The sequence below is a fragment of the Malus domestica genome, chromosome 15 (genome assembly GCF_042453785.1).
Source record: "Malus domestica chromosome 15, GDT2T_hap1".
NCBI lineage: Eukaryota > Viridiplantae > Streptophyta > Magnoliopsida > Rosales > Rosaceae > Malus > Malus domestica.
In genome coordinates, this window is record NC_091675.1 from 30,359,082 (window position 1) to 30,384,356 (window position 25,275).

General features: G+C 39.1%; 1 protein-coding gene across 1 annotated transcript; it reads right to left on the reverse strand.

Annotated features, from left to right (window-relative positions):
• Positions 1-2,258: 2,258 nt before the first annotated feature.
• Positions 2,259-20,880, reverse strand: LOC108171699 (agamous-like MADS-box protein AGL21). The gene is made up of 7 exons (XM_029095200.2): positions 20,699-20,880; positions 16,886-16,964; positions 3,141-3,202; positions 2,768-2,867; positions 2,620-2,661; positions 2,487-2,528; positions 2,259-2,318 (listed from the first exon to the last, which is right to left on the reverse strand). Exons 1-7 carry the CDS (start codon positions 20,878-20,880, stop codon positions 2,259-2,261), a joined length of 567 nt encoding a protein of 188 aa, XP_028951033.2.
• Positions 20,881-25,275: the final 4,395 nt, after the last annotated feature.

Below are 25,275 nucleotides of genomic sequence, written 5' to 3' on the forward strand. Positions count from 1 at the left end.
AACAATTTTGCTACAATATGCAGACTGAGTGAGCGCCGACTGCTAATAGTGTATTTCTTTCCTTTTGAGGAGAGATTTTTTAATGTGTCTTTAACACGTTGTGGTACACCATGTGTAATAATGCAATTGCTTGGAAACTTGAAACACAAAATTTCTTACAAATTATATTACTACACTTGATGTATCAGACCGTATTCTCGGTACATTAAAACAATTTTCCGTTCTGAGTTCTGACCAACATAACATTGTTTTCATGTTTTTTAATTTTTCTATCCGACCTGCTCAGGCATACGCTGGGTCAAGTTGGGCCTCGGATGGTCTTCTACTACACCCTAAACCCAAGCCTCCGCCTCCTTCTGTTACCCCTTCGTTCGGATTCATAGAAAGAGTGTTTTATTTATTTATTTTTGTTTTCTGTATAAAATTCGAAGAAGTTTTTTAAGGTTGTATTATTTGTATGAATTCAATGTGCAAACGGAGTACTAATCTTGGTTTCTATGAGCAGCCCTTCCACACTAGATTTTTTACTCTCTCTCTCTCTCTCTTACTTTCTTCAATTTACAAATTTTTCTTATTTTCTTTGTTGGTTGTTCTTTTTGCTGTTAGAAATAAAAGAAGCTTCATATTTTTGTCAAAATATTCTGAATTTTCATCATTGAAAGGTTTGAAAATGGGCCCTTTTTTTTGGGTTTAGAAAGTATGGAGTTTTTCCATTAATTCCCCATGAATACATTTTGAAATCCTACTTGCGCCTTCTTCGTACAATCAATATTTTAACCTTAATATTAAGAATTTGAGGTCATTTAACTAATCCAAAAAACGAGAAATCATATTTTTCCAATTTTAGTTCGAAAAATTAACTGTATAGATTTGTATATGGAGCTTGACCACATATTTTCTACTCAAACTAATTATTAACAACGAGAAAATGTGTTGACCTTCATATTTTAAGGTCATTCCAAGAATCCATTCAAATTTAGAACTTGTAATACTCTCCCTATAGGCTTTTTAATCCACTCTTCACACATTTTTATCTATTATTAAAAAACTGTTACTATCAACTTTTTCCTTAAAAAACAAACTGGTTTCTTTCATTAGAGTGTAAAATGGTAAAATATCAAATTTTAGTATACAAATTGTCGTGTTGGTTAACAAATTTGTATTTAAATAGTCACATTATGAACTCTTTTGGAGAGACTCTTACTTACCTTCTTATTTCAGCTTTCTCACTTTTCATTGTGCCACTCAAAACTAAAATTTTATTATATAAAAGTCGACTATTTTTCTTTTCAGATTTTTTGTTTCACGTGCTAGTGGAATGCATAGTAAAAGCAAAAATATTGAAATGAGAAGGTAATTGAGGAGTTTGCTAGCACTCTTAAGTTTGTATGGATGCATTGAATATTGGATAAAATAACTTCAAATATAATAGTAGGATGAGATTGAAAATTTTACATGAGTTTAAAAGCTTAATTTTTCTTGGATAATAATTTTAGTTTAAAAATTAAATCAGCAATTTACTCTTTAACTTTTAATGGTATTTTATTTTTTACATTTATGTTTTGATTAGTATACTTAGTGCGATAACAAATTTGGTTGATAATTACGAAGTTGTTATGCCAGAACAAATTTGGAGGATGGCATTAATCGAATTGAAATGTTAGGGACGAAACCATTTATGAATTGTGATATGGCCGAAAAACAATGCTCATGCATTTTGGAGCACCTTCACAACTGTAACAATGTTTAGTTCATACTTAGTACTAATTAAACATTTCCAAGCACACAAAATAATTTCTTTTTATTCTCTATGTGTCTGTCAAAGAAAGTTTGCCGGTCTGGCAAGCACACAAGTAACACCAAAAAGCCCGAGAAGGAAAAAAAAAGGACAACGGCCGTAACATGAAAGTCCACCAGGCCGGAAAAAAAGGCAAGCCCACAAATTCAGGGCCCAAAAAGAACTTAGCAAAAACTAACTTTTACATTTTAGATGCATGGAGTATAAGGCATCTTGTTTAGAGAAAGTCAATTGACACTTGTCCATGATCCAGGCACTTCCTTGAAGTATATACTTCTGCATTATAACATGTACATTTTAGATGAAAGTTGAGGTGAAAATGTTTCCTAACATCAAATTTTCTAATCTTATCAGAAAAAAAAAAACTTTTATTTTCTGATAAATGAATGTGAAGAAAAATTTACTAATATTTATTTGCTTGGTCTTGTTGGCGTCTGTTATATTTGTTGGTTGAGCTGGCTTAGTTGAAGGTGTATAGGGACATGTTACTTTTTGAATTCACATCACTTGTGCCATAAACCTGTTCCACATGACCTTTATTATTGCTAATTTCTGACTCTACGTTGCCAAATAAGGTAATTATGGATTATGATTGATTTCTTTTTTTAAGTTCTTATTGTAGTTAAATATTGAATCAGAATACCTTCTTGAGTAATTTCAATTTTTTTTTTTGGCAAAAGAGATTTACCTTCTTGTACAGTTCCATATTTTGTTGATGGATGACATTACGCTGCATGGAACAAACAAAGAAAAAATTGTTATGGCGAGTGAACTAACTCTTAGTAGTAATGTGTAAGATGGAATGACGATCGACTAATTACCTTTTGATTTAGCTCTTCTATTTCATAAGTTAATATTTGTTCCTGCAAGAATTTAGATGATTGATATTTGTCAAAATTCTACTAAAATAAAAAAAATTACAGCATGAAATTAGATTATACACAAATCAAATCATTCATTTCAGCTAACCTTTTTCGTTCGAGTTCCCTGCAGACTCATTTCCAATTGACTTTCTAGACCTTGTAGTTCTTTGACACTTAAACCACAAAGTTGTTCTCCCATGAATTGCCTGTACTATGATAATGAGGAACGATAAGTCGATGATCAGTTTTTGGAGTCCTTCTACCATAAATCAGTGTATAGTACATTGTTTTTAAGTGGCTCGCATCCACCCTAAACCTAAATAATTAGATATCGAATTAGGACATTGTAAGAATTCTATGAAGCATCTTCTTATGACAGTACTATCCATGAGATGGTAACATTAGATGCATCCATCGTTATTTGTGCGTGTGCTTTCAAATAAAATTGTTGAATTCTAACTGAAGGAGAAAGATCGTACCGATGATTTTCTTTCAAGTTCTGTAGTTGTTGCCTTAAGTTGGCTACCTCCCTTTGCCAAAACTAGCAAGTGCACAATAACAAAACAGTAAAATGCATGCAACATTTGAGAAATGGATCAGAAAAAGTCTTTTTCGATAACATGTTGGAAACTTTTGATTATATAAATACATATATAAACTCTGGTTTGTCAAAGAAAAGTAGTTTCTTGCGGTATGTGTACAATTTGGTTTAGTTCAACATATTCTAGTAGTACTTCTGAGTCAAGACAAACGAACTATCTTATAATGGAGTTATACAAGTTCATCATCCCATCAACAGGACTTTGTTTGGAAGATTATAACATGTCCAGTTCACATCTCTTGGCAGCTGAAAACATCCTATATACGGTAAATGATGGAAGAGTAGGTTCAACTTATGTAAGCATCGTGTGTCCCTATATATATGTTAGTTAGGAACCGAAGTATCTTCTTATGATATATCAGAATCTGTTTCAACTAACATGCTTGATCAGTGCCAAGGAAGTTGTATGCATGTTTAGTTTTGCCTTATGGTGTTGTGAAGTAAGCTTTCCTTATGATGGTTAAAAAATAACTCCATTAAAAAATAGTTCGTTTGACTTGACAAAGCAGGACCAGAGAATATTATTGTAATAATTATTTGTTCTTAATCTGTAGCAATGGTACTGTTCGAGTCAGGAATTTCCGTCGGGGACGTTTCCTGGCCGACGAGCGCACAGCTCCCCAGGAGGTTGGCGCCGGTTGAGGGCTGCTGTCGGGCTTCTGCTTTTCTGTCGGGCTTCGTCGGGCAAGTCTCGTCGAGCAAGTCTTATTGGGCAAGACTCTTCGGGCAAGGCTCGTCGGGTAAGGCTGAAAGAGAAGGACAGAGCTAACTTTGAGAGGTGCCTTTGTGGGGCCTTAGGTGTAGGCCTTGAGGCTCACAATCAAGGTTAACTTTTAAGTGCTCAGGCGTGCCACCGCCATCTTCAGCATGGCAGATGTGAAATGGATGTCGAGTTTTTAGTTGTATATATGTATATACCCGAGAAACCGTGTTAGTTATGACAGGTGCCTTTGTGGGGCCTTAGGTGTAGGCCTTGAGGCTTCCTATCAATAACTAAACCAGTGCTCGAACACATCATATTTATGCTCGTGAGTGCAGGAGTCTTATAACTATTATACTTCTGATTACCCGAGTTCGAGAGGTAGAATGAACCCAAATAGGTGCCTTTGTAGGGCCTTAGATGTAGGCCTTGAGGCTTCCCATTAGAGTTCGTTCTTATACTCAAACGTTCTAGACCGCAGAACGGAATGAATCCAAATAGGTGCCTTCGTGGGGCCTTAGGTGTAGGCCTTGAGGCTTCCCATCAGAATCCATTCCATGCTTAAGCGTTCTATGATAATCATAATATAATAGAAATAAGACTAAGAGGTAGGTCGATTACTTGCGCTCCAAGTAACTTCGGACTTCTCGTTTATCAAGGATTGTCGTGGATGGGTTAAGTCCACATAAGGTTCTTTTTTATGCCTTGAGGCCAAGGACTTTTAACTGATCAAATTTACATGCCCGAGGGCTTAGAACTTAGATCTGGTTTGAACAATGAATATATATTCAAATCGGATCCGAGTACTGAGAAAGCCTTTTAATAGTCATCTTGCTAGAAATAACTTGAATATAACTAGAAGTATACAACATATTGCTAGGCTAATGAATGAAAAGACAAAAACACAAAGAAGGTCGGGCAAGGTTTAACCTTGTCGGGTAAGCCTGGTCGTCTTGCAGGTTCCTATCTTTGTGGCTTATCAAGGGTCTGAGAGCTTTTTAGGGAGAGGTAAGGAGAGGAGTTTTAAAGAGAAATCGATACTACAGCAAGGTTGAACAGGGTAGCAGAGCTATTACAAGGGTTTGAGTGAAGACTTGTCCCAAGAGGGATGAAGGCTTGAGCTGACTACAGCTTCGTTCTGAAGGCAAATCTGGCTTTGAGCAGAGTTTGTGCTTGCATTTGTTTGTTTGTTTGAGTGTCCTTAATCCTGATTTCTCTTTCTTCTTTTATAGACAACTCAGCTTGGCATCTTGTAGCAGCAGCTTTGCCCGAATGCAACTTGAGAGGCAGCGACTCATCAGCTATATTACTTGTTCTGCCATTATAAAGTACTTTATGCGCTGTATAGCTGGTCAGTCTATACCACTTGGCTTTTGGATAGGTGAACAAGTGGTCTTCATGAGCTGCACCAAGTTAGAAAAGCCCCTTTTCTGCTTTCTGGGCTTTGGCTGGGCTCTCCTTTAGGCATCCCTTTGGGCCAGCCCCTTTCCTGAGCCCAAAGTTCAAGTTTTGATCCAAACAGTGCCCCCTTCAATCGATATTTAGCCTGGAATTCCAGGCGCCAATATTGATTGAATAGCTGCATGCGGTTGCACCCTTGCCCTTGGAACTTGTGTCTTCTAGATGAAATTAATGGTACCCGGAGTCTCTTGATCTTCTCACAACCCTTGAACTACTCTCTAGTATTCTCTATAAATGTCAACTCTCTCAACAAACCATCCTCGAACTTATTCTTTCATTCTCCCCAAGTGTTTCTTCTTTCTGAGTTTCCTCCAAAACTGTGGAATGAGTTCTTCATATTTTAAGTGGAGTTTCCTAAAATTCCCTTTCCGTGAGAAAAAGAGTTTTCATCAAATAATCGCTATCTCCAACACCTTTGGTCGAACACCCCGCTATCTCCAACACCCTTGGTCAGGCGGTTTCCTCACGAAGGCTTGCTTTCCTGCTTGCTACCGTGATAAATCGGGCTTCACCATCACATATGGTGATAGTCTTGATTGAGGATCCTCTACCAAGCATGTCTTGGCCGCACAACCCGATCACCTGATCGGGTTCCATCCATGAAGACATCGGAAAATCAGCTGAAGATATCATTGCATCCAGAAGGAGAATTGATTGTAATACGTCGGCTTTGAATCTTTTGTAAATTTCATCAATTTGTCGAAATGAAATATACATTATCTCAACAACTCTTGTCTTTCCATCTTCTTGAATGATTGATAAATATACACTGCACATTGATATCCCGAAGCTTGCTTTACCTTGTATCCTCTTCAATATAACAATCTCTAACATCCCACAACGTAGGACAATATTTCTTTAAGAATTTAACATTAATGGGATGTTTCTGCCTGTTTCCTTCAAGGTCCTCCAAGTAGTATCCTCCTCTATCCAAAACGCGACTAATAATGAAAGGACCTTCCCATGTCGGGCTCCATTTTCCAAAGCCCCTGAGCTGAGCTCCTAGAGGGAGGACTATCTTCCAGACTAAATCCCCTTCCTTGAAAGACTTCATCTTTACCTTTTTGTTATAAGCTCGGGCAACGGCTTGCTTTCCTTCTTGAATCTGGTTCAAAGCTTCAATTCGGGCTACATCCAAGTCTTCAATTCCTCGACACATGGCTTCGATGTACTCTTCACTATGTAACCCAAATTGATTTTGAATTCTTACAGAACTTACATTGATCTCTACGGGGAGCACTGCATCTTGCCCGAAAGTTAAAGCATAAGGAGTTGTCCCTGTTCCTGCCCTCTTGGAAGTTCTGTATGCCCACAAAGTGTTCCCCAGATTTTCATGCTACTTTTCTGGACTATCTATCACCATTCTTTTGATAATGTTGACCAGGATCTTGTTGCTGGCTTCTGCCTGGCCATTTGATTGAGGGTAGTACGGACTGGACTGGATCATCTTTATTTTGTACTTGCTTGCAAACTCCTCAACTTCTTTTGAAATAAAAGATGGCCCACGATCCGTTACTATAGTTTCGGGCACCCCGTATCTGTGCAGAATCTTGGTCTCGATAAAATTCTTGACTGTGGCTGAAGTTATAAATTTTACTGCTGATGCTTCCACCCACTTGGTGAAATAATCCGTTGCTACAATTATGAAGGTATGCCCTTTACTATAAGCTGGATAGATTTGCCCGATGAAGTCCATCGCCCATCCTCTGAAGGGCCAAGGCTTGACTACTGGATTTAAAGGTACCGAGGGCACATGCTGGAGAGGTCCGTGCCTTTGACATTCTTCACAACCTCGGGCATAAGACTTGCAATCTTTTTCCATGTTGGGCCAGAAATAACCATGCCTTCTAAGCAACCATCTCATCTTCGTTCCAGCCTGATGTGCACCACATACTCCTTCATGTACTTTGGCCATTACCCTCATGGATTCTTCTTGGCCCAAGCATTTCAACAGTAACCCATCTGGAGTCTTCCTTAGCAAGTTCTTCGTCCATAAGACATACTTGGTTGCTTGCTGTCTATCCTTCTTGCTTGTAGGCGAAGAGGGATCCTTCAAATGATGAATGATAGGTGACCTCCAATCTTCTATCTTGGCTTCTAGCACCATTATATCTAGACTGAATCCTCTTTCTAAGATTGAAGGAAGGTTTCTTCTTTGGATCTTGACATCTATCCCATATATTCTCTCCTGTATTGGCACTCCTGAGGCTAGTTGTGCCATCTCGTTGGCCGCTAAGTTGGATCCCCTGGGAACATGATTGACTGATATCTCAGAATCCCAGAAACTCAGTAATTGTGTAGCCGCCAAGTAATACCCCGCCATGGTGATATGTCTGCACTTGAACTCCCCATTTAACTTACCAACTCTGAATCCCCAAAGACCTCTACCTCTACTGCCCCCAAATCCATCAAGATTTCCAGACCAATTATTAAGGCATCATACTCTGCCCGATTATTAGTATTTCCTTGGTAGTCCAGGAGAAATGAGTAATAATGATAAACCCCTTGAGGGTTTACAATTACAATCCCTGCTCCTGAAGCCTTCTGAGTGTGAGATCCATCAAAATACAGCTTCCAAGGAGTGATCCAGAGACCAGTCACTCTTCTTATCTCTTGCTGGATCCACTATTCTTTGCCCGAGATATCTTTTCTTGGCGGGATCCAAATGCTAGTGACCTCCAGGCTTCCTGGGATATTGATTACCTCACTTTGAGATTCTTGGTGCTCGGCCAGGAAGTCAGCAATTGCTTGGCCTTTGACTGCCCTTTGGGGTACGTACTGAAAACTGAATTATGATAATGCTAGAATCCATTTCCCAATCCTTCCTGTGAGCATTGGCTTTGACAACATGTACTTTATCACATCTGTCTTGGAGATGATGTGCACGTGACAAGGTAACATGTAATGCCTTAATTTACTGGCAGTGAAATATAGAGCCAAGCATAATCTCTCTACTGGGGAATATCTTGTTTCTACCTCGGTCAGAATTCTACTGAGGTAGTACACTGCCTGCTCCTTCCCGCCTTCATTATTTTGGGCTAGCAAACTCCCGATTGACTTTTCTGAGGCAGAAATATACAGCTTCAAGGGTTTTCCCCTTTGAGGTGGCACCAACACTGGTGGAGAAGTCAAATAGGCCTTGATGCTGTCAAAGGCCTGTTGGTGTGGTGGTCCCCACTCGAAGTTTTCTTTATCTTTCAATCTTAGTAAAGGAGTCAGCGGCTGGATCTTGCCTGCTAAATTAGCAATGAATCTCCTCAAGAAGTTAATTTTGCCCAGTAGCCTCTGGAGTTGCACCTTGTTGGTGGGTGAAGGTGACTCCATTATTGCCCAAGATTTGTTCTTGTCCACTTCTACACCTCTTTGATGCACCAGGAATCCCAAGAAGTTGCCCTCTCTTACTCCAAATGCGCACTTCTTTGGATTCATCTTTAATTTGTGGATCCTCATCCTTGCTAATGCTTGTCTGAGGTCTTCCAGATGCTGCTCTTCTGTCTTAGACTTCACCACTATGTCATCGATGTATACCTCCATGCTCTGGCCAATCAGATCGTGAAAGATGGCATTCATTGCCCTTTGGTAAGTTGCACCAGCATTCTTGAGCCCGAATGGCATGACCAGATATTCATATGCCCCCACATGACCGGGACACCTAAAAGTTGTTTTGTGTATATCTTCTGGAGCCATCTTTATCTGATTATACCCGGCATTCCTATCCATAAAAGATAAGACTTTATGTTTTACTACTGCATCTATGGATAAATCGGCCATGGGCATAGGATACTCATCTTTTGGTGTAGCGCTATTAATATTTCTGTAATCCACACAACATCGTACTGCTTTTGTTACAACTTTTAAAACGGGTACAATGTTGGCCAACCACTCCACATATTTGGCTGGTCTGATAAAGCCAGCTTTTACTAACCTTTCAATCTCTTCTTTGACCTTTTCTTCTATCTCATTTGACATCCTTCGTGGTGCTTGCTTAACAGGTTTATATCCCTCCTTGATGGGCATTCTATGTTCCACCAAGGCTGAATCTAAACCTGGCATCTCAGTATAATGCCAAGCAAAACAGTCTTTGAATTCTTGCAAAAGGCAGATAATCTTTGCCCGATCATCAATCCCCAATAAACCACTAATTTGTATTGGCCTTGGATCCTCCTCTGTCCCTAGATCAATAATTTCCAGAGGATCTTGGACTTCTGGTGGTGGCTTATCTGGTTCTGCACACAAAAATTCGACCAGCTCCGGGCTCTCGGGCAAGTCATCTGGCCCATCTAGGTCATAAATGCACTCGACCATTTGAATGGCCCTTTCCAATTCTTTTTTGCAAGATTCCTCCTTGCTTTCATGCTGGCTGGTTGAAGTTCCCACCTGCCATTCCTGCTCTTCCTTGTCCAAGAGCTCCCTTTCTTGCCTTCTTCCCTTCCCATATACCAACAGTCTTTTAATCAGGGATCTGACTGCCATTACCTGATCTTTCTTCTTTTGTTCAGTCATTGATGGTGTAGGGGATTTGGGAGGATACAAGGTCTATCCCATTCCTCTCTAGTAAGGAGCATTCCATGTTCCAAAAGCTTTTGGGCCGTCACCTTGGTAGGGCAGCCGTTCTCATCAGCTCCTGAACACTTCAAGATTCCTACGTTGGGGTTGTAGAAACTTGCTTCCGCAACATTAGCTGTGGGGAGAAATGGCCGTGATTCGGCCTCTACCATCTCCCAAAAGCCTGGTCCTTCTGTGCCCGCTTCATGATAAACAGCCACTTGTTGATGCAGAGTGGACGGTATGGCCAGACTTTGATGGATCCAATCTCTTCCGAGTAAGGCTCCATAAGTGGAGGTGCAGTCCACCATAAAGAATGCCAACATGATCTGTTTAGATCCCAAATCTACTTCTAAAGGCAATATCCCATGAGTTTTGGTGATAGCGCCCGAGAAGCTAGAGACCGTGAGGTCTGTAGGAATAAGATCCCCCATGCCTCTTCCCATTTTCCTCATTTGCTTGGATGGTAACACATTAACAACTGCCTCCCATCAATTAAAATTCTTTTGAAGGGCACCCCTTCCAAATGAGCAGCAACATATATGGGCTTCAGATGATTGGCCAACGAGATGTTCGGGCGGCTAAACACCATTTTGTCTGTGTAAATCCTGAAAGGACCATCTTTGGACGCTTCAGTGGATTCAGCCTTGCCCGACTCTCCTTCTTCGACTACCTCCACATTGACATATGCCATCATTGGCTCAGTTGTCAAGTAATCATCCTCCATAGTAGCGGGCTGATCAGGTCTAGCACCAAACATGGCGGATAATACATACGCCATGTTGATATGAAAATTACTAGGCTCGGGCAGATCTTCTTTATTGCCCCTAATCTGGTCCATGAATTCATCCAACCAAGCTATCGCATCTGCTGGAAGTAGTGGTTCCAATGTCCTTTCTTGTTGATCCATGCCGGCATACAACGTTTGCTTTGGGACTTCACCAAAAGGATCTACCAATGGCAGAGAAGGTGGTCTCCTTTCAAACGAAACAGTTCTATCCGGCTTCCATCCGGGAGTTGGCACCATGATTAGATCTTCTTGAGCCCGCCTCAAGATCCTATACTTCCCAGGGTGTTGGCTCTGCGGCACGTGATTCCCTCGCCTTCTGTCTTGCTACTGGCTTTTTCCACCTCTTTCTTACTTCTCCAGCGGAGCTGACTAGGTCCTCCAGATGGTGTCTTCTCCAATTTTTTATTTTGGGAGGCTTCAGATGTTGCGGGGGTCTTCAGGGAATTCATGTAAGCTTTGTGCTGCCTTTGAACTCTTCTGACCATGGAGGCTCCCATTTGTTTGGTAGGCTGTCCATTCTTTCCGACTACGTACCATTTCTGCCCGACATGGGTAGGATTTCCTTTTCCGACAGGATTTGTTATCCCATCAATCCTCTTGATTTCCTTCCCCGTATAGCCATATTGGGGATGATCTGCATTCCTCCGTGTTCTGGCCTCCATATCTTCTACCTCCTCAGAAGCTTCATGGTTCCGAAATACTTCTGATAAAGCTTTGGGTTGGGAATCACCTCCTAATCGTTGAAAAACGCTTCGGGAAGTGTCTTTTCTCGTAGCCTGCTTGATCTTTTCGTGGGCTTCTCTCCTTTCATCTTCTTCTTTCCTCCTGATCAGTTCATGATCAATGAGGATTCCAGTTGGGGGAATTTCGAGCTCACACTCGCATTGGCACTTACTTCACATAACCATCCCCTTGATTATGGCTGCTTTTGGATATTCGGGCGATTTGATTACCCTTCCTGTAGTTTTTTTAGCCAGTCTTCCCTCCTCCGCTTCCCTTGTGATTTTTTCTTTTCCCTTCTCAGCCCATGCCATATTGATCATATTTATAGGGGCCTCTGAGAAGGGAACTGCAGGTTTGTCTACCACCAACTCTTCTGGCTGGCTGGTTTTAAGTCTATTTCCCTCGGGAGGAACCAAGTCTGTTTCTTTTCTGGAGCCTATGGAAGCTTTCTCCCATCTTTGCAACATTTGTAGCAACGTGGTTTGCAAATCTTCTGGCATTTTGACATATATCTTTTGATCAAATGTGGTCCCACCGAGCGTGCCAAAACTATGTTCGCGTCGGGAATTTCCGTCGGGGACGTTTCCTGGCCGACGAGCGCACAGCTCCCAAGGAGGTTGGCGCCGGTTGAGGGCTGCTGTCGGGCTTCTGCTTTTCTGTCGGGCTTCGTCGGGCAAGTCTCGTCGGGCAAGTCTTATTGGGCAAGACTCTTCGGGCAAGGCTGGTCGGGTAAGGCTGAAAGAGAAGGACAGAGTTAACTTTGAGAGGTGCCTTTGTGGGGCCTTAGGTGTAGGCCTTGAAGCTCACAATCAAGGTTAACTTTTAAGTGCTCAGGCGTGCCACTGCCATCTTCAGCATGGCAGATGTGAAATGGATGTTGAGTTTTTAGTTGTATATATGTATATACCCGAGAAACCATGTTAGTTATGACATGTGCCTTTGTGGGGCCTTAGGTGTAGGCCTTGAGGCTTCCTATCAATAACTAAACCAGTGCTCGAACACATCATATTTGTGCTCGTGAGTGCAGGAGTCTTATAACTATTATACTTCTGATTACCCGAGTCCGAGAGGTAAAATGAACCCAAATAGGTGCCTTTGTAGGGCCTTAGATGTAGGCCTTGAGGCTTCCCATTAGAGTTCGTTCTTATACTCAAACGTTCTACATCGCAGAACGGAATGAATCCAAATAGGTACCTTCGTGGGGCCTTAGATGTAAGCCTTGAGGCTTCCCATCAGAATCCATTCCATGCTTAAGCGTTTTATGATAATTATAATATAATAGAAATAAGACTAAGAGGTAGGTCGATTACTTGCGCCCCAAGTAACTTCGGACTTCTCGTTTATTAAGGATTGTCGTGGATGGGTTAAGTCCACATAAGGTTCTTTTTTATGCCTTGAGGACAAGGACTTTTAACTGATCAAATTTACATGCCCGAGGGCTTAGAACTTAGATCTGGTTTGAACAATGAATATATATTCAAATCGGATCCGAGTATTGAGAAAGCCTTTTAATAGTCATCTTGCTAGAAATAACTTGAATATAACTGGAAGTATACAACATATTGCTAGGCTAATGAATGAAAAGACAAAAACACAAAGAAGGTCGGGCAAGGTTTAACCTTGTCGGGCAAGCCTGGTCGTCTTGCAGGTTCCTATCTTTGTGGCTTATCAAGGGTCTGAGAGCTTTTTAGGGAGAGGTAAGGAGAGGAGTTTTAAAGAGAAATCGATACTACAGCAAGGTTGAACAGGGTAGCAGAGCTATTACAAGGGTTTGAGTGAAGGCTTGTCCCGAGAGGGATGAAGGCTTGAGCTGACTACAGCTTCGTTCTGAAGGTAAATCTGGCTTTGAGCAGAGTTTGTGTTTGCATTTGTTTGTTTGTTTGAGTGTCCTTAATCTTGATTTCTCTTTCTTCTTTTATAGACAACTCAGCTTGGCCTCTTGTAGCAGCAGCCTTGCCCGAATGCAACTTGAAAAACAGTGACTCATCAACTATATTACTTGTTTTGCCATTATAAAGTACTTTATGGGCTGTATAGCTGGTTAGTCTATACCACTTGGCTTTTGGGTAGGTGAGCAAGTGGTCTTCATGAGCTGCACCAAGTTAGAAAAGCCCATTTTTTGCTTTCTGGGCTTTGGCTGGGCTCTCCTTTAGGCATCCCTTTGGGCCAGCCCCTTTCCTGAGCCCAAGGTTCAAGTTTTGATCCAAACAGGTACAACCAACAGCGGATAGTTGGATATTTTATTCCAAAACCAAACAATGCTTGAGACGCATAAGTTGTAACTGAATGCTTAGGTATAAGTTTTATGCCTAGAAGCTGTAAGGCAAAGCCGAAATTATTTGGTTAAATACTTGGAAACAAAACTTGGTTTATCATGTATTTCACTTATGCATGCTACTTTCTACATGTTGAAGCAGATACACAGATATATACAGATTTAGGGTTTAAGGTTTCTATGTACAGAGTTTAGCGATGAAATCCATGTCCATCCTACCATTGTGCTCTACATGAACCCTATTGGTACCATATTATATTGGGCCTCGTTACTTGGGCTTCTAGACATTGAGCCCATGATTTATGTAAAAGGGGAAGAGCCCTTAGTCTATAAAAGGGTCTCCTCACCCTCACAATCCTCAAGACTCACATTCAGAGGCCTCACATTCCTAAACAGAGGCTCTCATATTCAGAGCAACCCTCCTACAAACACAGAAACTCTCTCAACTCTCTTCCTCTATGAACCCAATAGAGGGCAATACCCTCATAAACACAACAACACTTTGTAATCCATACATACAGTTACAGAGGAATACAATCAACATCAGTGTGGACATAGCCCAAACATTGGGGTGAACCACATTACATCTTTGTGTTTTTGGGCGTTTGCATGATTCACGGTCTGATTTATGTTGTTCCAAGACCTTCCGGTTTTGTGCATCAACATTCGGCGCCGTCTGTGGGAAACGACATGAAAAGCTATGTCGGTTCTCTTCCATTTTTTGTTCATCTCACCATCGTGAAATCTCACCACAATATCCACCGTGAATCGACAACAACCCAAGAACTCAAAACGTCATTCTTTGGGCTTTTCCAGAAAATACTTTTCTCTCTCTAAGAACAACACATGCGTCCTCTCCCTTTCTCTTTCTAAAGCGCCTCCATGGGCTTCCCAGTGGGATACACAGAGGTCTTCGTCTTCCCCAACATCTTCCTCCACACACTCTCTCTCATTGGCTTCATACGAAGCCTTATTTTCTCGCTCTTCCACTTTTTGGGTCTCTCTGAATTTCTCGAAACCGACGAAATCGTTTGGCCTGAGTCCGAGTCCCACCTGCTGGAAAACCCATCCACGTCGGCGCTCCTGATCAAGGAATTTCTCCCCATCATAAATTTCCGCAACGTCGGCGGGGACCCTGCGGAGAGTTGCGTTGTCTACCTGTACGAGTTCGAGGTGGATGACGAGATCAGGTGTTTGACGAATTACAAGCACATTTTTCACCGGGCGTGTACGAGTTCAATTATTACCTGTTTCTGAATGTGAGTTCAACATCACAACTGCAATTGAAGAGACCCATTATTCAGTTCAAGTCAAGCTCGGTCATCGTTCGCAAAGGTGTACTGGAGCAGCAATATCAGCTGCACTTGGACTTCTGGAAGGATGTTCAGGGAGCACAGGTTTCAGGATCATGGTCTTCACATCTGGACCAGCAATACCATCTCCATATACATTTGCAAAGGTTTTTTCTCTTTCCTGTCTCTTTCATGGCTATCAAGGGTAAGATCTATGATGTGTCCCAGAGCAGTGGAGTTGGTATACTAGCATACAGAAGTGGCAAGCACAGAACAAGATACTCGCTCCGATCTAGCCACTATTGATGTTGTCGAGCTTGTCGTCTTCAGTATTTGAAAATGAAAAGCATCCAAGAGCATCAAGAAAATGCCCACCAATTTTTGAAAAAAGGATGAAACTTTCATCATGAAGAGGAGTGCATGTTCCCCCCATGCTCATTTTTTGAAAAAGCCATGGGAAAAGCGGAGATAAGATTCCTTTCTTATAACAATTCTATTATTATTTCTGATATTGTCTGCTATCTGCCAAAAGGAAAAAGAAAAGAGCTTTACTTTTTCACATCATTACGTTTTCTCAATATTATTACCTATCTAATATTTTATTATTATTATTTTATGATATTTGTTAACATGTTGCCTAGTGACATATATTTAACCCAAGTACATGTGCAATATTTATTCATGGCCTAGAATATTGTGACTGCTATTAAACTATGTCACTTATACAACATGTGATTTACCACACAACTGAATAAATTATTTATAGAAGGCACATAGTACAATACTTTGCCTTGACAAACTTTATCAATTTGATTTATTCATTATACGGTCATACTTATACTGTCATTTATTGTTAGGAATTATTGAGCAACTAGATCCACTGATCAACATTGTTGCTGATTAAAAGAACCCAATATGTTAACCCGACAAGCGGACCCGAGTCAGGTTGAGAATCAACTCACACTGAGTGCATGTCGACATAAAGTAGATACTTGCAATGAGGAATACCACGAGCCGAACCGCCTCACAGATAGCATAGCCTCTAGCCGAGCAGCCTCAGAACGAGTATCGTCTCTAGCCGAGCAAACGCCTCGCCGCGAGCATAGCCTCTAGCTGAGCAGCCTCGCAACGAGCATCGCCTTCAGCCGAGTAGTCTCGTAACGCGTGATACCTCTAGCCGAGTATTGCTTTATGTTGAGCATTGCCTTGTGTTGAGTATTGGTTCAAGATATCTAGCCACTTCGGCCCGTACATGGATTGGATTTGAAGTCTCTAGCCAAAAGACTCTCTTGACTGAAGACTTGGGGGACTACTGTTGGTACCATATTATATTGGGCCTCGTTACTTGGGCTTCCTGACATTGAGCCCATGATTTATGTAAAAGGGGAGGAGCCCTTAGTCTATAAAAGGGCCTCCTCACCCTCACAATCCTCAAGACTCACATTCAGAGGCCTCACATCCCCAAACAGAGGCTCTCATATTTAGAGCAACCCTCCTACAAACACAGAAATTCTCTCAACTCTCTTTCTCTGTGAACCCAACAGAGGGCAATACCCTCATAATCACAACAACACTTTGTAATCCATACATACAGTTACAGAGGAATATAATCAATATCAGTGTGGACGTAACCCAAACATTGAGGTGAACCACGATACATCTTTGTATTCTTGGGCGTTTGCATGATTCATGGTCGAATTTACGTTGTTTCAAGACCTTCCGGTTTTGTGCATCCAACTCTTGCAATTAATAAACTCCAATGTAGTTAAGATTTCATATGATATGCTCCAATATAGTTAATGCAGAGAAAAATGAGCGAGAGGTAGATGGAGAAGACCTTCACTTCTGAAGCTGGGTTAAGAAGTTGCTGATGTTCCTCCTTTGATCTATTGTATCTCTCTATCACCGACTTCATGCTGGTGGAAATAAGGATATGACACAGTAATCAGGTGATTCATGACGAGGACTCTAAAGAAAGATGATGCAAAGGTCAAAGGAAAATAATATCGTCTAAAGGAAAAAGTTTACATTGACATTGATTTTTATGCCACTGTTCAGGGTAACAGATATTAAGGAATATGAATGTTGGCAATCAAGAAGGAGAGGATTATTCACATGGGTATCCAGTCGTGACGAAATTGGTTACTATGAATCCCAAGTTTTCCCTTTTCTGTGTTTTCCCTTTTCATGAGTACATTCTGTTCTACATATTGGCCAAAATCTTAAGATCTGTTTGATAACTGTATAGTTTTTAGTTTTCACTTCTTGTGCTTTAGATATAAGCAATCTGTAGGGGGGAAATAAGGATGAAGAAGGGTGGTAGGAGGAAGGGGATGAAATAAAGAATAATGAAAGAAAACATCTTAAAAGTGAAAACAACTTAAAATAGTTTTTTGTTGTACGTAATTTTCATTTTATGCACATTTTCTTCTACATTTCTCCCACCATCATTCCTCCACAATACATATCCCTCATTTCTCCCCTATATATATTTCTTATCTATCTTTCTAGCATAAGAATGAAAACTCGAAACTAATACAAATGATTATCAAACACTATTATTTTTGTTCATTACTAAATGAGATACACAATAGTTTCAGGGTTTGTCTTAAAGTATTTTTAGAAGTGAAAACGTTTCACATACTTAAATTAGTATTTCATTGGCTTTGGGAGAATTAATTAAAAGTGTTTTCTTTGTTATAGGTTGTTTTCTTAGAAAGCGTTTCCAAGGGCATTGACAAGATGTAGACTTAGGGATCATTTGAAAATCAGCTCATTTTTAGTTCTTAGTTTTTAAATGTGTTAGAGATAAATGAGATATGTATGCAAAAAATGGGGGTAATATAGAGAATAATGGAGGAGGAGAGATGTAGAAGAAATGTACTAGACAAGACACAAAATGAAAACCAAAATCCATTTCAAGATAATGTTACTTTGAAGATTTTTCTTTCATTTTTTCTTCTTTATTATGTTCCTTCCCTTCAACCATCCTCATAGGGATGGGCAAATACCAATTGGTTATGGGTAACCGCGGTTACCTGCCCATTTAAATTTCACGGTTATGGTTATGTGTAACCGTTTAGATAAATAAACGGTTATCGTTTACCCGTGAAATTTAAATGTATGGTTATGGGTATTAATCGCGGTTATAAACTGATAACCATTTACCTGTTTATTTTATATATGTAAAGTTAACACAAACTATGTTCCTATCAGACAAAACTTAAATCAATGTTATTGACTATAATGCATGGTTTATGTAGTTAATATAATATAGACTTAGCAAAGTTTGAGGGACTTGTAGCCGTTGGATCAAATTTCAGTAGTTCGGATCTTCGGATCCTTAGGACTTGGTGGGGGAGATCTGGCTGGGATCTTTGTCCCAGTTTGAGAATATCATCTCATTGCATGTGTTTGGATATATGCTAGTGCACTGCAATTGAAAATTTTTAATTTGAAGAAAAGATGAACCTGCTCTTGCTTTTCATCTTCTCTCTCATCAAGTCCTTCGGATTATCATGTAAGCAACAAGCTATCTCTCCCTCTCTCTCTCTCTCTCTCTCTAAGATTTTTGTTTAAATCAGTTGTTCAAATTTTGGTGACATTAATATATGATGCAGATTGGTATGATCCATTAGATCCATATGCCAACATAATAGTCAGATGATATTTTTTGCAGCAAAGTAGAACAAATATAAACATATTATATTTGTGTTGAAAAAATATGTAGACTCCTCGATTGTCAAATGACAATTTTTTTTTTTTGAATTTTCAAGTTGTTGAAAAAACAAGACCAATGAAAAATAGTTAAATGGTAAAAAAGAAAGGATAAACGAGTTTAAAAGGGTAAATGGGTAAACGGGTACTAAACGGTTACCGTTAAATGAGTATGCGGTTATGAGTATGGTTAACCATTTATAAATGGTTATGTGTATGGATATAACCGTTTAGGCAAATACCTAACGGGTAAATGGTTATGCAGATATGAGCATAAACGGTTATGGATAAATAATCGTGGTTACCCGCCCACCATAACCGTTGCCCATCCCTACATCCTCTTCACCCTCATTTCTAGTTTCTATCATATATACTTTTTTGTATCTCAATCACAAAAGTATAACTAAAAGTTAAAAATGAAATGGTTATCAATAGGTGAACTGCAATTGGCATTGTTGTTGAAAAAAATAGCCCTAAAGTCACTAATCTGCATATCATTGGTCTCCCTCTATCAACCTATAACTATCAAGTTAACCTTAATTTTTTTTTTACGTGACACTTAGGGGGATGCCTAGTTTTTGCTACGTAGACGTTATGATTGACCACATGATCTAAGTGGATGTCATATCACCAACATATAAGAATTACTAAATGAAAAAAAAAACTAACCTTCTAGGTTTAGAAAGAGTTGGGAAGGTTAATGTTATGTCCATGAAAGCCAAAAATGTAACTAATTACCCTAACACTTATGTAATTTTTACAAAGCTATTTCTGAATTGCAACTTATACCCTAATAAAGCAATTACTATACTTAAACAAGGAAAAATCATTTTTGTTTGCTATAGGTTACCTTAGGGTTGGGTTAGAACCATAATGGATTTATCCTGTAAGATAAAATATAGGTGATTGATTCCAATACATGTCCATGTTACCGTCACATTAACTAGGAAGAACTCCAAAAATGTATTTTTTTTTCGTATCTAACTCATTTATCTAATATGGTTGTCATGCTATACTGTCTTTTTCAAATATTATGTAAGGTCATATTGTTCTTTCGAGTATCTTCCTAGCTTTAAAGTACTATAGATATAATTTCTTATCATTTCAATAAAATTCCGTTGCATATCACCAATGTAGACGAGTTACTTTCCCAGATAACTTTATTCAATATTTGCTCTCATTCTTAGGTGCTACATGCAACTCCTATATCTCACAGATGCGCATTGATCATCATCTCATGTGCCTATCTTCATGCTAAAGCTAGTGGTTTGTGTTCAAAATTTTATATGTAGTAATATTTGTTGTACTAAATTAAACTCAGCTTTAATAATTACCTGTGGAGTGCCCTTATCATGCCTTTGACTTAGCTACTTCTTTCCTTTTCTTAATACCTTAACTCCAAATACTTCTTGATGATCTTCATAGTAACACCTTGTATATTGATAAATTTTAGAACAATAATGTTACTCTTATCACATTTTCTATACCGTATTTGTACCGCCTCTCTAATATAGATGAGATCCGCATGTTGGTGGGTCATCTCTATTAGAGAGGTGATACAAATATAGTATGAAAATATGATAAGTGTAACATTACTCATTCCAGAACATATATATAGATATTTACTAGACGTGGTAAACCTCTAGCTATGAGTGCTTAAGCTTGTATTGTAACGTAAAAATTTAGATCAGTACCAGTATTATTCTGTGTTTCCAGATTTGAAACTCTTCTTTCAAAGTGGTTTTAAGAGAATATATAGCTAATTGTTTGAATTAAAAATAATAATCATAACCATGCTGTTTAGATTCCACAACATACATGCAGCACAACTGAGCCATGCAAACTTTATTAACACTGATTAACCCAGAGATACAAGAACCAAGGGATCCAAATATATTGAAAGAAAGAACATTAATATTTTTTTTCCTCAAACTTGTTGCTTGCAAATTCATAAAGCTTTCCGGTGCTTGAGAAGATCACAAGTCCAACTTCTGCATCGCACAAAATCGCCAGCTCTTTTGCTTTCTTAATCAAACCCTTCCTACGCTTTGAGAAAGTCACTTGCCTGCTCGTCGAATTATCGATCCTCAGAATCACAATCTTCCCCCTACCCATACCAGCCCCCTTATGCTCTTTTTGTTTTAAGGTTTCTGCAATTGAATCAGTTCAATATTAATGCTACCATAAGGATTAAGAGGATTAAGAAGAAAGAATAGCTGGCGAATAAGAACACTTGATCAATCTGCGGTCTCTAAGAAACTATTATGATAATTTTACAGTCTAATAAGAGCCTAATATATAGGAAAAAGTTGTTTAGGGATGAAAGTAAAACCCATTTTTTCTTGGCTTATTAATTGATCAGCCCCGGTGAAACTGCCATTAGTCTAACTTTATCCCGTGAAAATGGTTTTCTCAATTTGCTTCATGAAACTGTCATTTTCATTTCATTTAGTCACAATTAACCTCATTTTCGTCCATTTCGTCAAATAAACATTAATTTAAAAGGAAAACTAACGAAAAGTCCAAAAAAACTTCTCTTTTAACAAAAAGCCATTTTTAAAATAATAGCGAATAGCGTCAGTTAAAGGTAAAAATGTGGTTTTTCGTTAAAAGTAAACAGTATCGGGATTGTTTTGTTAAAACTCCCTAATTTAAAAGGTAGTATGAACATTTTATTCTTGACACATCATTTCCCTCCAACTTGCTTGCTAAAACAATCTCAATTTCATTTTCGATAACTCTAGCTAATTCAAACCCCTCTCTATCTCTCTTGTGGATTGGCGTGGAACTGTAACTGCAGTCGTTGGCAAAAGTAATAATAGGTTGTATTTCATAAGCAAATAATGGGTTTTATTTCAAAATCAAATTCAAGACACTCATTGAATCCAATGATTGCATGTATAGCTTTGCACCAATCCGCAAGAGAGACAACCGAGATTTTGAATTAAAGTTATCAAAAATGGAATTGAATTTCAATTAGACGGACAAACTAATAAACTTTTTTTTAATGGGGAACGGGTTTGGAAATTAGTATTAAAATTGTATTAGTGGTTTGTACTAATTAACTTGTGTATTGAATTACAAATTAACAGATTATAAATATATACTTAGAGATAGGGCTATACGTAGAAACTACATATCTATCTTGACTATTTTAATGGTGCCATTGGCCTAATAAGTCAGCGACACATGTTAATAAAATATCATGCATACTTAGTTGTGTAGTGCGATTTATGGGTGCCACGTAGAACAATAGTTGTGAAATAATGTTATACTTATTATCTAGTTGTACCATCATTTGTATAATCTCTTTAATAGATATAAGGTCGCCAACGCATATCTATTAAAGAGATGGTAAAAGTATCATTTTTTATAGTTGTTTTATTTTATTTTTTATTTAATTTTTTTTAACTTGTAAGTGAAAATTCTTAGTTTTGACCTTAATATATGGCAAGTTTAATACTAAATTCTTAGCTTTACTTGTAATGAAGATTTTTAGCTTTGACCTTAATAGATGGTGAGTTTAATACCAAATTATTATGATTAATTTATTACAATATAGCGTAAATGCATACCTCATCCCTTTTATAAATATATACCGTAATATGAAAAAAAAATTGCTCAATACTTAAGAGCATCATTATACTAGTGGCGTGTTTACCAATCGGGATTGCAACATGGAGAAACGGAATTGGACACTTCCCAAAGTATTCTGGCTTTTACCAGCAACTGGGGAAACATAAATCATGTAGGGCCCACCCAATATCGGGAGTCCAGTTCCTTAAGATATCGTTTGGTACACAAACGGGAAGGAACGGAGGTTCCATGCTACGTTTGGTGTACGCTCAAGCCGGAATGGAACAAAGGATTAAATGAGAACCGTACCTTTCACAAATTACCCATTACCAGTTTCCACCTGTTCCTCTTCTTCCTCCACTCCCTCTCATAACTCTCGTCCTTTCACCGGCTTTCCCTAGTATCCTTTTGTTCTTCTTGTTTGTTTCCCCATAAAATTTCATCTTTTTGGCTTTCTCAGGAACCCTTTATCCGATCTGGGTTTTCTTTGTTTTGCTATTTTTCTTCTTCGAATATAGAAATCAAATGCAAAGAAAATTGCTTTATGTTGGGTTTTTGTCACTAAGTTTCCCGGAAAATTTGAAGTGCGACCAAAGAAGCTTGATATCCCGGAAAAACAAAAGAACTTAGTTTTTGAGTTTATCTGTTGAGGTAAATTTTGATTTTAATGAATATTTTATGCTAATTGTTCATAAATGGAGAGATCACTGGAATTTTGATTAATTTTCGAAGTGAAATTAATGAAAAAGAGGAGGTGTAGTGTTGTCTAAAAAGTTATAATTTTGTGTTCCATAGTCTGGAACAAGTCGTTCTAGGGGCAGGGTGGCATAAAAAATTGGCTAAAATCCGTTCCACGAGACAGCGTGCCCTAGGCAATTTGGCGCACCAAACGTGGGACGAGTGTGTCCAGTCCCATCCCACGTACCAAACGATACCTAGTATCCTCGAAAATGGATTATGTAGGGTTAGTAATTGGACTCCGAGTAGGAGGTTACATCAGGAATCAAATTTTTTACCCAAAATACCCATTTACTTTTTTTGATATTCCTAAAATACCTCCTTCCTTTAGACCTCCCTCCCCTTCGTGTGTATGTGATTTGCAGCAGGCCAAAACTTCCCATATTCTAGCAAAACCGAATAGAAGGAACGAACTCCTTATCACTTTCACTCTGTGAAAAATAGTTTTTTCTCTATTGATGGGATGGGTTGTAACCTCATGGGGTCCACCTAAGATTAGATGGGGGTTCTAGATAAACACCCCAGCTGTGGGGTGGGGGTTCTGGATATTGTGGACTAAGGGTTCTATAATTAGAGACAGAAAATGGAGGAAGAGGAGGAGACAAAAAAAATAATAAATAAATAGAGAAAATTCAGGTGTGGAGATGTGGGGATGGTGAGGATAGGTTTGATTCTTTTCCTCTCCTATTTATTTTTTACGTTTTTGTTATTTATCCTATTTGGTTTTTATATGGAAAACAATCAAATACATTGAAAAAATAAAATAGTATTGTAGTCATATTTAGAATAGGAATGTGATTGTATAAATCCTAGCAGATATAGGAATATCTCTTATATTCCTATTATGAGTTGATTACCTATTAAGAGTTGTAATCCTAAAGGGTAAGGTTTTGCCTATCCTTCTACTATAAATAAAGGCACAATGAGGGTGATACAACACACCTCACAATAAAATCACTCTCTTCTCTCTCATTACTGTTGGCCCTTTCTTTTCTCTCTGTCTCTGTCTCTGTCTCTGTCTCTCTCTCTCTCTTTCTCTCTATATCTCTCTCTCTAATCCCTTAGATTAGTTCAATCAAATAGGTCTACAACACGTTATCAGCACATTCTTGCCAGAAGTAAAGGAATTGACATATCGCAGGAGGAGGCTATCTTCCACAAAATTCAAAGGCTTTTCTTTGTCTTCTGCCAATCAGGTACGCTTAAAATAAAGGAAGATACTTGAAACGTCCACGAAGCATGAAAACATTCCCCATGATGCATGAATCCCTCTATGTTTATATTTTCCTTCCAATAAATATATATATATATATGTATTGTATATGTTCATATATTTGTTTCATACATTAACAATTAAATTACTATGTGGAATTGTGAGTCAAAGCATATAAATAAAATAGAAGCAATTTTAGGATTTGTTCAAACCCTAACCATGCCGATTTTTTTTTTTTTTTGCATTGGGCACTGTGCGGCACCACCGCCGCAACACCCACCGTGGCACCATCAGACCACCACTGGCATGAAGCCTAGTTGAGTGGACCATACGACAGTAGCATTTGGGCTTGTTGCACTGACTCCGACAACCCAGACTTTCGGCCTGATTAGCTCTATAGGGCTCGAAGTCCCTTAAGCCCAATCAAGAAATCCTGCAACCTTCTTGGCCCATTGTCCCATGGTTTAAAGCCTGCCTGTAGCAGTCTGAAGCCCATTGGGCTACGTCACGCGCACTCACGCGCTTCCCACAGACTTTTCTGCTGAGCTATGCTGGCCCCGACCTGAATCCTAACCCCAGCTAGGCTTCCCAGACCCAAGCCTAGGCCAGCGCTTCGCTGGGCCTGACTCGTTCCTTCCATTCGACCCACATAAGCTAGCAACTTGATGCTCGGCTTCAAAACCCTCGGCCTGTGGCCTTTAGCCACCGTGAGCTATTTTTGCAGCTGTACCCGAGCCCAATTTTTTGGGCTATACTTTTTCTACCCAATGTTATTATTTTGCTTCCACAATCGACCCCGTTTGGTCCTTATCTACTGAATTAATTAAAAGTGACATGCAGTCTATTAGTTTTGATAATGAATCTAAAATTATTGACCTGAAAATCACTTTTGGACATTAACGATTCAATCATTTATTTTTATACTTTGAACCTTTGACATACTTTCGTAGTAACGAAGCTCTCACACTTGAGTTCCCGAAGAA